The sequence below is a fragment of the Cottoperca gobio genome, chromosome 9, assembly GCF_900634415.1.
Source record: "Cottoperca gobio chromosome 9, fCotGob3.1, whole genome shotgun sequence".
Taxonomy (NCBI): domain Eukaryota; kingdom Metazoa; phylum Chordata; class Actinopteri; order Perciformes; family Bovichtidae; genus Cottoperca; species Cottoperca gobio.
Genome location: NC_041363.1, coordinates 7473014 through 7488221, shown reverse-complemented (window position 1 = coordinate 7488221; position 15208 = coordinate 7473014). Strand labels below are relative to the sequence as shown.

General features: G+C 41.2%; 1 protein-coding gene across 1 annotated transcript; it reads right to left on the bottom strand.

The window, feature by feature from the left end:
• Positions 1-1717: 1717 nt before the first annotated feature.
• Positions 1718-14932, bottom strand: abhd17b (abhydrolase domain containing 17B, depalmitoylase). Its single transcript, XM_029439648.1, has 4 exons — positions 14506-14932; positions 12643-13119; positions 4587-4766; positions 1718-4189 (listed from the first exon to the last, which is right to left on the bottom strand). Exons 2-4 carry the CDS (start codon positions 13107-13109, stop codon positions 3970-3972), a joined length of 867 nt encoding a protein of 288 aa, XP_029295508.1. The 5' UTR covers positions 13110-13119; positions 14506-14932; the 3' UTR covers positions 1718-3969.
• Between the last annotated feature and the right edge of the window lie 276 nt (positions 14933-15208).

The following is a 15208-nucleotide window of genomic DNA, read 5'->3' as shown; positions in this document are numbered from 1 at the left end:
TATTATTATTATTATTATTATTATTATTGGTTAGGCTACACAGCAGTATATACAGTAACTAAAATAAGCCCCACCTTTTCCAAGTGCAACACTGAAGTGATGTATACACTTATATATATATATCCAATAATATAATATACACTATATGATTCTGAGATGGGCCATTCTGCATGATGAGTACTTCTTTTTGGTACTTTAAGTATGTTGATGCTAAACACTAATTTTGTACTTTTATTTAAGTAATATTTTAAATGCAGGAGGATTTTTACACTGTAGTTTGGCTACTTTTACTTTAGTAAAATATCTGAGTTCTTCTTCCACCACTGATTAGTAGTTCAGGGCTGTAGCGAGGATTTAAAAAATACTATGGTTGTGAGTCCAGTCCTCAAAAACACACCTCTCTACCTTCAGGAAACTTTGACCAGACACCAAAAAAAGTATTATATTTTGTGGTTTTTATAAAGAAAATGCAATGTGTTATTAACTAACTATTATTTATTTTTTACATTGCATTTCCCTCCATAAAGATCTATATTATCCGACAAGAAATTATATTATTCTTAATTTGTATTTTATATATTCAAATTGTATTTATGTTATTCAATTATCTTATTTGTAATGTTTTAATTGTCCCAAAAGCAGTCGAAAATAAGCATATTATGTGTATGAATACTGGAATCAGCCTTTTTAAATTATAGTGCAACTCCCTCCAGGTTGCTAAAACACTACAAAAAAAATACTGAAGACATGTCCTCAGGGTCTTGGTAGCTAGAGCCTTGGTAGTAAGAATAAGTTGTCATTGTTGTAGCTTTATCAATATAAAGGTATCTAAAATGCTTAATAAAAAGAATCTGGGGTTTCCGAGGAGTCTTTGAATGTGTCACCAGGAGCACTTGAGCAGCGTGAACTGAGGGGAGGGGCTTAAACCTGAGCCACACTGCCGCCTGCTGGTATCATAGAGAAGAAATACTCTATTACTACACTCCTGTGGTGACAGACAGGAAGACAAACCTTTATCTTGATGTTCCAAATGATGACTTCTAAAATATGCAATACTGATAAAATCACAAACACCTATATATGGGTTTGCTGTATCAGAGAAATACAGCATAACACTAACAACCTTTAAATGTATAATTTTCATTGCAGTCACACTGCAGGATTTACACCACATCTTTTCTCCCTGACGTATGTAATCTTCCAATCATCTCCTCTTCCTTTCACTGTTACTGTCCCGGAGTCTAAGCTGCAGAGTGGACCTCTTGACCGTAAAGAAGTTCCCACTTTATCCTTGAAGTGGAGTCTGCTTTGAAATATCTCTTCAAATTGGAACTGCTGGAAGTATCAAACATTATGCCTCAGAAAATAACATAAAAGCTCAACTATATTATCTAAACTAAGAGGTTTCAGTATTATGAACAACCTAGGAATACCACAATATAGGCAACACCCTCAGATAATTACTGCCTCTGACCAACAGATTTTATGCAGGACTGTTGTGTTGGATTCTATTTAATTGTGCAGGTGTTTGATAATAACAAGAAGAGCAAGTCCCCGTCACTTCTGGAGAAAGACTCCATCATACTGTATTGCACCGTCTTATATTCACGGGCATTAGATTACTTGGTGCATGGAACAGACCCCATCTCAATAATACATACCTGAAATAAAGAAAGGCAAAAAGTTTCCCCCACAAATCAACAATCCAGTCAGAATATGGGTTGCTTCTCAAATATCATTTTATTTTCTCCATCCACACTAGAATTACTTTATTAATATTGTTATTACATATAAGTTCCTTCTGTATTGAAATATGCTATACAAAATTAATCAAAATCAGAGATGACATTAGTCAAAGGACCGGTACAAAGGTCATCAGAAAGCCAAAAATGATGGCCCACCTTGGTCTTATAGTTGTCATATCAAGAGTTAGAGAAGTAAGAAGAACAGTTTAAAGAGATGACAAAAGCTTGTTGAAAAAAAAACGAAAAAAAAAAAAACATGTCCAGTACAAATATTATTTACAAAGTGAAAATTAAAGAAAGCATAACCTTGTTTATAAGACAACGAGTTGTGAAAAAAGTAGTTCTGATAAGAGACCATCACCTGACAAACAACAGTTACTAATCCTGATCTTGGTCAATCTGACAAAACATCAAGCCATCTTTGCTTCCTCTCAACCTGTAAGTAATCAGACCTGAAGGTTTACAGTAGCACCCATTTTATTGGTTTACAGTAATTTACCAACAATATTCGACCCTTTTTGTGAACACAGGCTCAAGTGTAATACAGGCATTAAAATACCCATACGAAAATGATTCATTGAGATTTCTTGTGTAAGTCCGACTTTGTTATACAGACCAGACAAGAAAAGAAAAAACTAGCCATTCATGGCATGCAGTAGCACTTTGACATTTGCTTTTCAGGCCCTCCATGGAGCCATCAGCTGACTAACGCTCGCCTCACACAGCATTAAAGGGCAACTCAGACAGCAAATGGATCCAGAAATACCATGCAGACAAAAAAGATAAAGTTAAGACAAAAACAAAACATTCTGTCCATGATGGAGGCCTTTAATGCTGAGCCACTTGCGTTGATATAACACATTGTAAATTAATTTTTAAGCTCAAATATGCTCATGTAAATGCAACTTCCTGAACTGAAAAGGACGTTCACCATTCAGTCATGATTGGCATTAGTGGTATAAGTCTACAATAGAGCACAGACAGTTAGCTGCTGTCACAGTAGTTAACAGAGTTACCGTGTAAAAAAAAGAAAGACACCTCTAGAAAGATCTGAATAATAAGTACATACATTATTTAACTTGATACCTTCAGACCCAAAGACAGAAAAAAACACTGTCAACACGGGGTTTTATAATAGTTACTATATAAAGGGGAATATTGTTATTTCCAAAGAGAGGTGTCAGATATTTTACTGACCAGCATTTCATTGTTCTGAAAACATCCAGCTCATAGTTTACAGCGTAGCAATAATGATCATTTTGATCATCAGTGTGAGGAAATAACCGACACTTTATTGGTCAGCGATACACAGCCCCAGCCTGTTAACTGGCTACACGAGCTGCTGACTGAGCCCCATCTTGTATTATATTAATGTAGATTGTAAGTCATTGAATGCACCATTTTAAGACTAAACGGAGAAGTACAGATTGAATACAGCTAACGGAGCTTTGGAGATGTTTCTAGATGCATTTTGTACAAAGTTCTTTGCGTGTCCAACTCTCTGCTATATATATATATATATTATACTAAACATTTGGCAACACTGGCACAGCTAGATAATGTCAGTTTGTCTTGTACAGTTCATCAGTGACTGCTGATACGTGCAAATATCATGTATGATGTAAAAAAATATAATTAACAGTAATCCAAAAAAAAAAAAAGGAAATACATGGTGTCTGCAGAGTGTAGGACGGAACCCGACCTCAAAGTCAGATGTTCAGTTGGATAAGAGAGTCTGGTTCAGTCCAGTTTGCAGCAAGGCTGTGCTTTAAAACCCTCAAGAACCTCTCCATTAAGAACAGTGGACCGTGTCCTTTTCAAAAAGGCAGCACAAAATGACACACACACACACACACTATGTTTTCTGTGCACATCTACTTCCTCTTTCATTCACGATGTGCAAATTTCAACATAATAAAAAGAAAGTCTAAAAGCAAAAACAAAATGATGGGTGCTTGTAAGTTGACAGCTGCAGCCTGTGGAGTGGACGGTACTGAAAGGCTCTGGCCCGGGCAAACGGGAGCTTCAAGAGGACGGGGGGGGGAGAGGTGTTCGATAATGAGAAAGACTGCCACCAAAATTTCAGTACTACAGAGACATACACCACTTCTACCTGCATAAATGCACAAAGAAAGGAAACGTTGTACCCCTTCATCATCCAACCTCTCCTGAAAACCATCGCTTTCTTCTATTCCTCCCTCTCCACCCTTTTTTCCAGCTTTCTCTACAAGTTGACCAGCTCATGTGCAACAAACTGTTTGAGTCTCTCTAGGTATTGTCCATAGAGCTCCACGTCATTGTGTCCAGCCCCCTCCACCCAGAGTGGCTCCACGGGGCGCTGACAGCGTTCATAAAGCGCCAGGCCATGGGAGAAGTCGATGACCTCGTCCTCCGTACCATGGATCACCAGTACTGGGGACGTTACCTTCGAAATCTTGTCGATGCTTTGGAGTAATAAGATATATAAACAGAGTTAGTTAGGGATGTAAAATACAGACTCGAAGACAGTCAGAAAAAGTGAGACCTTGGTTGACCAATTCACCAAAAAAGGGAAATGAAGCAGAGCTAGTTTACCCACCGGCCACCAGAGGGAGCTACCAAATGTTTAAAGCCCTCTCACTAAGAATACTCCCTGTATTGATTTGAATCATCTGCTATGTTTGCGAGCTTGTGGGCGTTTCCCTGATGCAAAGTCATTCATGCAAAGCTGTGTTTTCACATGCATGTGTACTCTTGTTATTGGAATATCTGTGCAGAGAGGGTGTGAGCCTTTATGTGGATGTCTGTGATGCATTGAGCCTGGCTTTCACACGAGCCATCTGTTCCATACAGTGCACTCACTTTGGGAAGGCGTCAAAGCAGTATGTCTTCTTGGTGTCGGGAAAGGCCACTCTCATGCCAGAGGTGAGCGGGGAGTGCAGGATGACTGCAGCGCTCTCATAGCGAGAAGCCAGGTCCACAGAGGGCACGGTGCCAATGCTCTGTCCGTACACGATCACGTTTTCTGGCCGAATGCCATACCTGCGAGAAAGACATAGAATATCTGAACATCACACGTTCTCTGATCATACACAGGATTATTTACACGACTAGTAGCCAGACATATGTGGTTATATCCTGTGTGCTTTACCCGACACTGGCAGGTGTCCAGTTAGGCCTTTTGCCAATTACAGTAGGCAAAATATAAAAAGCAAATGTATTTTGGAATCCACCAGTTGGTTAAAGTGTATTTCCTTTAAGTGTTTTTCAAGGTAAGAGGGTAACCTTGTGTAATCATGATACGCAAGGTCTGCTTTTTACCGATGACATAGACAAAACACTTACACTGCAAATTACTCTCCCATCGTTGTCTCATTTCCCCCACATGCTGCTCCACACACCCACACACACCTGTGTGCTAACTGAGACTTACTCATACTCTATTATCGGCTGAAACGTCATGCCACAGTGATTATACGACCTCCTAAAACAAGCACACAAAGATGGGAAACAGCCATGGTTCAGTGGCTGTCGGCCGCTTTTCAAAGCAGCTGAACCGAGAGGACCACCACTGTAGTCTCCTGATTCAGAGGGAATGAGGGGGATGTAGAGCTAAACAAGCAGAAAGGGAGAAAAAAGAAAAGAAACCAATTCGGGATTGAGGATGAGAGAGGAAAAAAGGCAGAGAAGAAATTCCACAGCTGATTATGGAGAACGTGATCCACTGTAGCAAGCAAGCAGTCAGCTGACGACCAGGAGCATGATCCGAGAACACTGCATCACTGTCTGCACTGCTGGATAGTGCATACTACAAATCCACAACCAGCCTGACAGTCACTGCTCTACTCCATTATTAAAATTAGAAACACTAACATTACAGGCTTAATCCTCGGCCTCTCCAGTCCTATAAATCACCGTGATGAACAGTACATGAACACAGAGGTCTGACACAGCTCTACCCTGCTGTGATGGATTATTATAATTAGGAACTCCACAAAACACAAATCTAACACAACCTTTGCAAAGGAACAATCTGTAATATAGACGTTCTGCTACTTACTGCACTTTAGACAGAAAATGGAAATGTACATACAGACGCACGGTCAAAAACAGGAATATATGAACGGTTCACTGTTGCCGTGTCAGCTGGCCTTCACCGGGTATAAATAGGGGTGAAAATACTGGCACGGCACTGGGAAGTGTTACTGCGAAATGTTGGGTGCTGTGGCATTAACAGCACGATTAACTCTCAAGGTTGGCTGACGATTATATACACAACTGATGGACTGAAACATATCTCAATTATACAACATAATGTGGCTGTTTAAGGGAGGTGAGGGACAGTGGGGACAGTGAGGATCTCAAGGTTTCTTTTATACAAACTATCAAAATGACACGGACCTTTCTGGTGTGTCCGATTAGGTACTAACAGCTCGTTAAAAATCTGCCAAAATCAGCTTTTCTTCACCATCTGCAAGTACACGCCATCATGCTTTCATGACGTTCAATGCAATTTTAAAGATTTTAAAGAAGCTTTTGTCTAGTCCGATTCGTGGAAATGCCGTTTCTCAGATCCTTGAGGGTTTTGATCGTAATCATCTAAAACAAGAAGCATCATCACTGAAAGCAAGATTCACTTAATGTTTGCAGGTGCCGCGAGAATGACCTTCACTCCCGATGTTGAGCATACAAGTTAGATTCCCACATTTACCTTGTTCAGTATTCGTTTCACAAAATAACAATCACAATATCGGAAAGGAAAAAGGGATAATTTCTTCCCCTAAATGACTAAAGGCAGTTTTATGTTGCAAGGGTTAAGCTCAGCTAAAGGTAAGGTAAGGCAGGTCTCAGAGCTTCAGGGCGAGATTTTTACTCAAATCAAACAAGAAAATCTAGATGACACTAACTGTTGATTTAAGACTAGCCTAGATGTTCAATATTTACTCCTCCCAGGAAAGATTAAAGTACATTAAAGCTTGGTACAAGTGGGTTGCTTACTTCCTTTAGTCATAATTGTTCACAGACAGCATTCAATCATAACACATGCACAGCTATGCCTAGAGGTGTGACCCGTTCAGTAAACGTTCGATTTAGTCATATTTGTTTATGAGCTGCTTTATAAGTGCAGCCCTAAAGTAGACCTTTCTCTGTTATCACATTTTACTTGCTAATCTCGTTTTGTTTATACTTATCTAGTCAATGTTCTTTTCCATATCAGGCCACTAAAGCCTGGCCAATCCTAACACACGGATGTTACTACAACAATAAGCTTGTGCAACACAGAGCGGGTAAACTGAAACCATATGCAAGTAAGAGTGTTTTGCTCGAGGACACGTATAAACACAATGAATAATGCAAGGCTTGACCCTGTGACCAACAACAAGGTCACTGTAACCTCCATCCTGCCATCTTGGCACTGTGAGATGGAGTGCTGTGGTTTCACGCTCACAGTGCAGAGCTGAAGCTGCACTCATGATAAAACGCCGCTATAACCCAATTCCACACAACACGCAAACCCCCCCCGGACCGGCCAACACAAGCCTGCAATTTACTCTATTGCACTTCAGCTTGAATAGACCCCACCGAGCCATAGCCAGCCATGCTCCATGGTTACGCCCCTCCCCCAAACCTTCATCGATTTAGTCTCCTGACACAAATCCAATCCATTATGCATTACATCCTCCCGAATTCCCCTATTCTGCCCACATCTTGCTCCCTAAAGACTATTCTCATCCCATAGCCCTATGACTAATAGATATTTTAGGATAACCTGAACATACGTACAGGCTGTTTTAACAGATGAGTGTACCATCTGCACTACAGCAGGGGGATCCTGAAGCGTTCCAATGATCTGATGTTATGCTCAGCATCTTTTTACTCATGTCCTTCCGGTGTATACCTATTTCAGATTTAATTCAATATTAATAAGTTACATAATGAGCCAGTACAGTACCATCACTAAGCTTCGTCAGGTGAGCGATTACACTCCACCCTACTGACTCGACAGACACTGCGGCCTTTGTCTTCATCGCCTAACCACCGCTGACATTTCAAGTACACCAAGTAAACAATGTATAGACATGGTCGGTAGCCTTTCTCCCCACTATTGAACATCTGACAAGACAAATGGCGTTTTGATTTGGATCTAAACGATGATTGACCAGGAAGTGAGTTTGTCCGGTTTGTTTTTATTGGCCACGGTGTGGGAAGACCTCTGGTCGGAAAGCTCGATGGTAAAGGGTTGCTAGGCTACCACTCAATATCAGACGAGCAGGATTGACTGCTGCCCCGCCTCCGTCTCAGAGGAGAAAAGAGTCATTCTGTGGTGCAAAACACACACACAGTTAAAAAGGGGAAGTTGGCTGATGGCTTTCATCGGCTTCATCACTCCAGTCTTCAGCCAATAAAAATACAATTCCCTCAAGCTCGAACAACAAATAATAAACCCGACTCATTCTCCTATTAGTATGCGTTAGTATGATAATGGAGGCTGTGTGAGTGTGACAACATGTTGACTCATACAATATCTGAATCCCCTCCCTGCTCAGGTAAAGGGAGTGCCTCATCCACCGTGTCTGAACAAAAGAGCACATTGTGTGCTTGGCAGCGCAGTCGTGGTTCGACTGTTCGCAAAGTAACAGGAGGCTGCCCTCATATCACACGAGTGTGTGGAGTAAAAAGGAAAGAAGCCTACACAAGTGTGTCAACACTCAAGAGAAGGGGAATTTGCCGACTGCTGAATCATAAGGAGATAAAAGATTGGATGACACAGAAAGCCAAAAACAGAAGCAGAAAAAGACGGAATCTGGATGTGAAGAATCTTTTGAAAAATACACTGACACAGTACAACGAGCAGAGAAAGTGAGAGAGCCGCTCTTCTCTTCAGACTGCGTCTGATCCAACATGAGAAACATGCACGAGGGATGTAGGCAGCTGAGCAGACTAATGCGAGGCCATGCAGAGAGGCCTTTTGATGTGATAAACACAATCTAGTTGATTCATGCTTGGCAGGGTCAAAAGACTGGGTCGTACCCACTTTCTATCCCATAGAAAGACAATTATGAATCTGGCACGGCGCTTTAAATCATCAGACACATACAGCAGAGCCAAAGAGGCAGATGACACATGATACTATGGCCTTATTAACACTAAGCTTTGAAGACTCTAAAAAGGCCAATATTGATTCAATTGCGCACAATATTTCCATTGTATTTTCTGTTCATAAATCTCTCTTAAATTGTCATTTGTTCCAATGAATGACACTTAAAGTCCCACATTTTAATTCTATTATAGTAATTAGCTTTTATAGGTTGAGAAAAACATCATAAGATCATTCTCTTTGTGTAAGAAAAAGGCAAAGATGTCATACAGTATCAATGAAAAACAAGTTGAGCTGATATAATGCCATATGTTTTGAGGCCATAGCAGTATCACCAACAACAAAAAAGTCTGATGCGTGGCAACAGAAGCCGTTCGTGTTGACAATCCTAACAGCGGGGCCATTAACATAATATATACTGTAACTGCAAAGGCAGCAGCGCTCACAGACGGAAAGAGTAACACTGACATGTGAATATGGATGTGGTATCCTAACTACACTTTTTACATCGATGCTTATTTGGTTACGCCAAATATAGCATGTAAATGACCTTAGGAAGCTGACCATTGTTCTTATTTTAACTTCATTTATTTGGTTATATAAAGGAAACAGTAGAACGTCATGGGCCGGATGTCTTTGTGCCCAACCCCATCATGACAAGTGCCTTGTGCTCCATTAACGTATTGCATTACATAACGTTGCTTTTTAACCCTGTGTCCATAAATTCCCAAATGCATAGATTTCTTTAAAAAAAAAAGTATATTCTAAGGTCAAGCCTTATTCTTATCTTTGCATGAACTAGTAAGCAAATCATACATAGAGATAGACTTTAATAAGAATGCTTTTCGTCACAGCCTCGTGCCAGAAAAGGGGCAAAGAGCCGAAAAATACCTGTGACTACTGCAGAGTCCTGGAGGGGAAGGAACGGCCCATTGTTGGGGGCTTCATTGTAAAACATTTCAACGTCATGCATCTCTACAGACGGTGAAGACAGAGCCCGGGCCACACAGAGTGTAGAAGACAGGCGAGGGAAGATAATGTTGATCTAAACTATATAACTGAGCTTACATAAAAAGAGTATGCCAACAGGTTTTGCATTGATGTCAAGAATAGCAGTTTCCACCTTCTGCCCTGCACACAAACCACCAAGCGTAATTTAATATTATTTAAAAGCACCTGTTCTGCTTCGCTCGGATTAAAAGAACATTTGAATAAGAAAGCAGAACAACACAGCAGCCTTAAGTGTTACTTTCTCTTTCAAGTAGTGTAAAAAGAAGGAAGGGCTTCAGACCGTCCAGAAGGGCTTTCTCATGACTTCATCTCTTTTTCCTTTTGTGTGGCATTCATGACAATGAAGGCCTTAATTGAAAACACAAGTGACAGAAGGCTTTTACTGTAAAGCAAAGGAATGCATTTTGTTCCCACAAAGACAGAGTGTCTGGCCACCGGAAAAGCGGCTTCTTCTTCACAGCAGTGGCATATGTCCTGCATGCACAACCTTTATGATCAAGGGATTTCCTGTCTCTCGCCAGCTTCCTTATTTACATGAGACCATTCAGTATATTCTGTGAAATGTACCTAAGGAGCAGTAACATTTTGTTGCCAGTGGCCCTACCAGTGTTACCCATCAGCACTTTTCAATCTCTACAGTGCCAACATCTCCATTTGCCGCTAATACAATTTAAATACACCCACATAAGCATTGACACAGGAGCGGCACTACACTAGAAGCCTAGTTTGTATCTTTGTGGTCGATTTAAACTGCTTTGGCTCTTCTTTTTCTGCCTTATTTATGTCCTGAGCCAAAACCCATCTCCTCTCTTCATCATTTGTTTGTCTTCCAGCAGGAAGTAGACAAAAACAGCCAGACCTACTGGATGAACTTTTGTTTCACCCTCATCCACGTAAACAAAAAACACACAAATATGATGGACACATTCCCTCACGTTCACAGATAAACACACATCTCCCATTTCCTGTCAGAACAGGCGAGTGGTTGTGTCTTTTCTTGTTTATGTAGAACAATAGCATACATCATGCATGTGTATAGGGCTGCAACCTAAAACAGAGTTCCACATGTAGCACAACGCATGTGGTGTTATAAAAAGGACAAACAGAAGGAGATGACAGGAGAGTGTTAAACATGGACGGAAGGAAGTGAGGGACATGGGGTTGACAGACTGAAGAACACTGCTCATCTTGGGAAAGGGTCTGAAGCTGAGAGACGAGTCCATGCCTGCAGGTAGTGACAGATTATACGGGATTTGGGACTGCGGTCAATATCTTTCTGCATATACAGTGTCTTTATTGTCATTTCATTAAAAATGGTATTAGGTGCTGCTAAACCTGCTAAAAATAGGCGATGGACTTCTTTCCCTTTGGCGGTAGACAAGCCCCAAATGCACCTGCTGGCACTGGAAGCAGGGCTAGTAAACAGTGATTGTGTGTTACTTGTTTTTATATCCGTTACTTATTTAGTCTCTCTCTCGCAAACTCTAAGACCGAACAAAGACGGTTTTGATGAGTTTTATTTTGTTTCTGTCAAGTTTAAATGAAGTGAGTTTTATGATGATTAGCGAAGTAAAATATTGTCTCACTGGAGTCTGGTGGCTTTGAAGAGCACATATAGAATACACGTTTTGTACACTAATAAATTATGATAATCCCCGTTGGATTATATTGATCATATATTCACTTCAATCAGCATCACCAAGCGTCCCTCCGGAAAAGGGGACAAAAATGAGTGTGTCCACCCGGTGTCTTGTTTCCATCATGGCCAATCAGAGCTGCAGAGGATAAACACCTGCGACTGCAGAGTCACTTGTCCCAGGAATGAATGCCGATTGTAACCTTTCCCACTGAAGATAAAAGCCTCAATAGAGTCAAGGGGTTGTTTCATTATCATTACAAAGCTATGATACAGATTAATGCACACGGCATCAACAAAAAGCTTTTATCAAACTGGCAAATATTGTACAAAATATATTCATAGCCCGCAGCGCAAAAAGGTTGCAGCAGAGCACCCACTCACACCTACATATGGCCGGCCAGCATGACCACAGAAAACACGCTCCTTATTACTGCCCACAAGAACATCATGTCATTCCTACAAGAATGACCATTCCTCGTCATCTCCACCCAATGATGTTATCAGTCTTATCCAATCTAAATCATCCTTCCACCCAGCTCCTTCTTCTCCGCCAGCTCTTGTTGTTATCTCGTCACGTCTCTGTGATTCCCCCCCATCAATCTACATCAGCCCAGTTTCCTTTAGCTTTTATTTCAGCAGTGCCCATTATCTTTGTCAAACTTCCCCATAGTTGTAAACAAAAAGCAGGAAAGGTTGCTATTGCTGTTCACACCATTATCCCTCACTCCCAATGCAAAGCTGTCAAACGAGAAGGACATGAACAGAGAGTTTCTATTAATATAACTCTCGTCACGGTTTACAAAGCGGATGCTTTCATTTGTGACTTGCAATATGTAGAGTGAAATTATCTGGAACTATTAGTTATGCACTGTAAGGGAAGGTTTTTACAATTTAGTTTTGTTCATTTACTGCATGTAGGTTATAATCATGCAATGCATTTCAGCCCGTATAAGTTCATGGGGCTTTACTCACTCACTGTTTGTCAAGCCTCAACTGAAATCGCCATTTAAATTATATTTTGCAATCACCTTAAAATGTAGGGGTTGTGTGTTATTCAATTACTGGAATATCAATGCATTCATCTCTACTAATCGGTCAATCACTGCATCCTCTCCTACAGGCTGTGCCAACATCTGTGCACAGGTTCTCCCATCATCATCTCTCATTACCGTGACCGGAGTGCCTGCCAGGCGGCGTCGACATCAGCGTACAGGTTCTTCTCCGAGGGTTTCCCAGAACTCGCCCCGTAACCCGAGTAGTCGTAGGAGAAGACGTTGCAGTTGATCCGTGAACCGAGGCCGATGTAGAAGCTGCTCATCTGGCCCAAGTCCACTGCATTTCCGTGGGAGAATAATAGAGTGTATCGGGCACTGGGTGAGCAGCGGACAAACATGCAGGCAATGCGGTTCCCTCTTGAGGTGCGTGTCATGAAGCACTCGATGGCATCCTTCTCACGGGACGAGTACTGCCAGTCGGCGCGGTCTGAGAGGTTCAGCGTCCATTTGCTGCCACTGTCATCAGACATGAGGCTGTAGGTGGGCTCTGGGGGCAGGAAGGCCAGCTTAGACGCGATCTTGCTGGGGCACGGTGGACAGCAGAACAGGCAACATAGCTCACTGAGGGATAAGTGGTTCATCCTCAAAACACTGTGACAGGGAGAGTGAGGATGGTTAAAACAGATACATGTCATCAGTAGATTAAATGTAAGAATTACTTTATAGAACTAAGACGGGGAGAGAAATCAGATATAATATCAAAACAAGAGCATCTGGGCTCTCTGAAATAACTGAAACAGTAATTTGCCTCTCCACCCCCCCCCCCCCAGCAGATTGATCACAAGGAAAACACCACAAGAGAAATTTCACCACAGAACTTTTAAATGATCTCTAAGAACAATAACACTTGTCTTTGTTAAGTAGAAAAGCAGGGGGTTTCTGGGACTGGGGGATAAAACTCTTTTATACACTATCAATTCCCCTCTCCAGAATTCATAGCGCTCTTCAACCAGGATTATAAAACAAGATATAGTTCTGACCCTGATTGAGTGTTTGGTCTCCGTCTGCTTCCAGGCTCCATAACCACTCAGACAGTATTGACTTAAAAAGGCTTTCTTGTTGTTTCACCCTGCACCTGGACCCCCACCTAAGGCTACCTTTTAGATATTCCAGGCTCTTTGGAATTTGACTCTGCACAACTACACATGCCCTTTTTGAATTGGCCTTAACACACATCACTGTCAGGTTACGACTATGTGTTGGGGATTGTATTTCCAATTAAAAAAGGTGGTCAAAGTATAAATTTAAACCTCGCTATTACATCTTTGAATTTACATCACTGAGTCTATGCAAACACGATCCGACAGTCTGCTTCCAGGATACACAAGCACGTTGCTTATTGTAGTCTGGGGTAGAAGCAAACCCCTCATGACTTAATGTCCTATATTGGATTTGACAGATTTACAACTGTTCATTATTTTTACAGTTTACTCTGAGGGATATTCAAAGACTTGGAAATTATATTGCACATCATTTTCCTGATTAATATATGGTCAAGTCTTTATTTGATAGTCTTGCAATAATATTGGCTAACCAGCTGACCTTCGATTACACAGGTGATTTCAATTCCACTTGATTACCTGTGTGCCTTTACTAGAAACAATTGGCTGTACCAAGATGATTTCGGGTGATTACTTTTTACAGCCACTTGTGATCTATGAATATTACTTCAACAAGACGTTGTGACATTCAAAATTAGGGTCAAGTGGGGGCTATTTCCTTCCTATATTCCCCAAAAATAGTCCATAATAATCTCCCAGCCACGGACACAGAATGGAGCCCCGAAGCGAGTTACTGTAAAATGGTGGTGGAGGCAGAAATGTTGTCAGAGATTAGGCTGGGTTGTGGAGGATTAATTTCCAACGCATAGACACAATTATTGCCAAGTATTATGAGCCAATTAGCCAGTAACACAAAACATGCAAATATGCGCGTGTTCCTTATTAACACAGAGCGGAGAAATGATCACAACATTACCTGGACGGTGACAGTATTCAACTAAGTCAGGTGTTATCTTCACACCAAGCAAACCGACTTGTCTTGTAATAGACGCCAGGAGATTGACAAGGTTATCCTCGGCCAGATTATCCTCTGTTCCGTGTCGATGTCACTTTGAGTGTGTATATGCCTCTTGGCACCACAGCTGTGAGTTTCTATTAGCTAGCAGTTTCGTCCTCCGGGTCCAGACAGCCTCAGAAACTGTCGTCTCTTTTTTTCTCCGCTCGGTTTTCTCAACTAATGGTCCTGAATGATAACGAGGTCGATTCATTCAAAAGATTAAAGTCTATATAGCTCAAAAGCGACATGGGTAAAGGTCTAACTAAATTAGTGTCTCACGTCCGTGTTGATTTGGCAATCACTTCACAACAGCATCGCTTGCCTCCGAAACATCATCGCTTTTCGTTGTAAAAAAAAACAAAAAAAAACACTCCGCTTGTAAGGAAGGAGAGGATTTGATTGACAGCTCTATGGACCAATAGCAGCGAGGTTAATGAAACGAGCCGACCAATGGTATGTAGTGTTGATATTTAAGGGCGGTCCCTGTTGACGTCGCAGAGTGGCGCAATGTTTTGATTGACGTTTAGGAGAACCAATCGGAAACTACTATTTCCTGGCTATGTCCAATTGGCACCAACCAAGGTGTTTGTAACATTCAATCAGGTGACGTCATTTGGCTATA

Excerpts from the sequence above, each read along its gene's own strand:
- abhd17b (XM_029439648.1), bottom strand. The coding sequence starts at position 13,109 with ATGAACCACTTATCCCTCAGTGAGCTATGTTGCCTGTTCTGCTGTCCA. Across the intron at positions 4,767-12,642 it reads TGGCAGGCACTCCGGTCACG|GTATGGCATTCGGCCAGAAA; the intron begins GTAATGAGAGAT and ends TCTTTCTCGCAG. Across the intron at positions 4,190-4,586 it reads TGCTTTGACGCCTTCCCAAA|CATCGACAAGATTTCGAAGG; the intron begins GTGAGTGCACTG and ends ATTACTCCAAAG.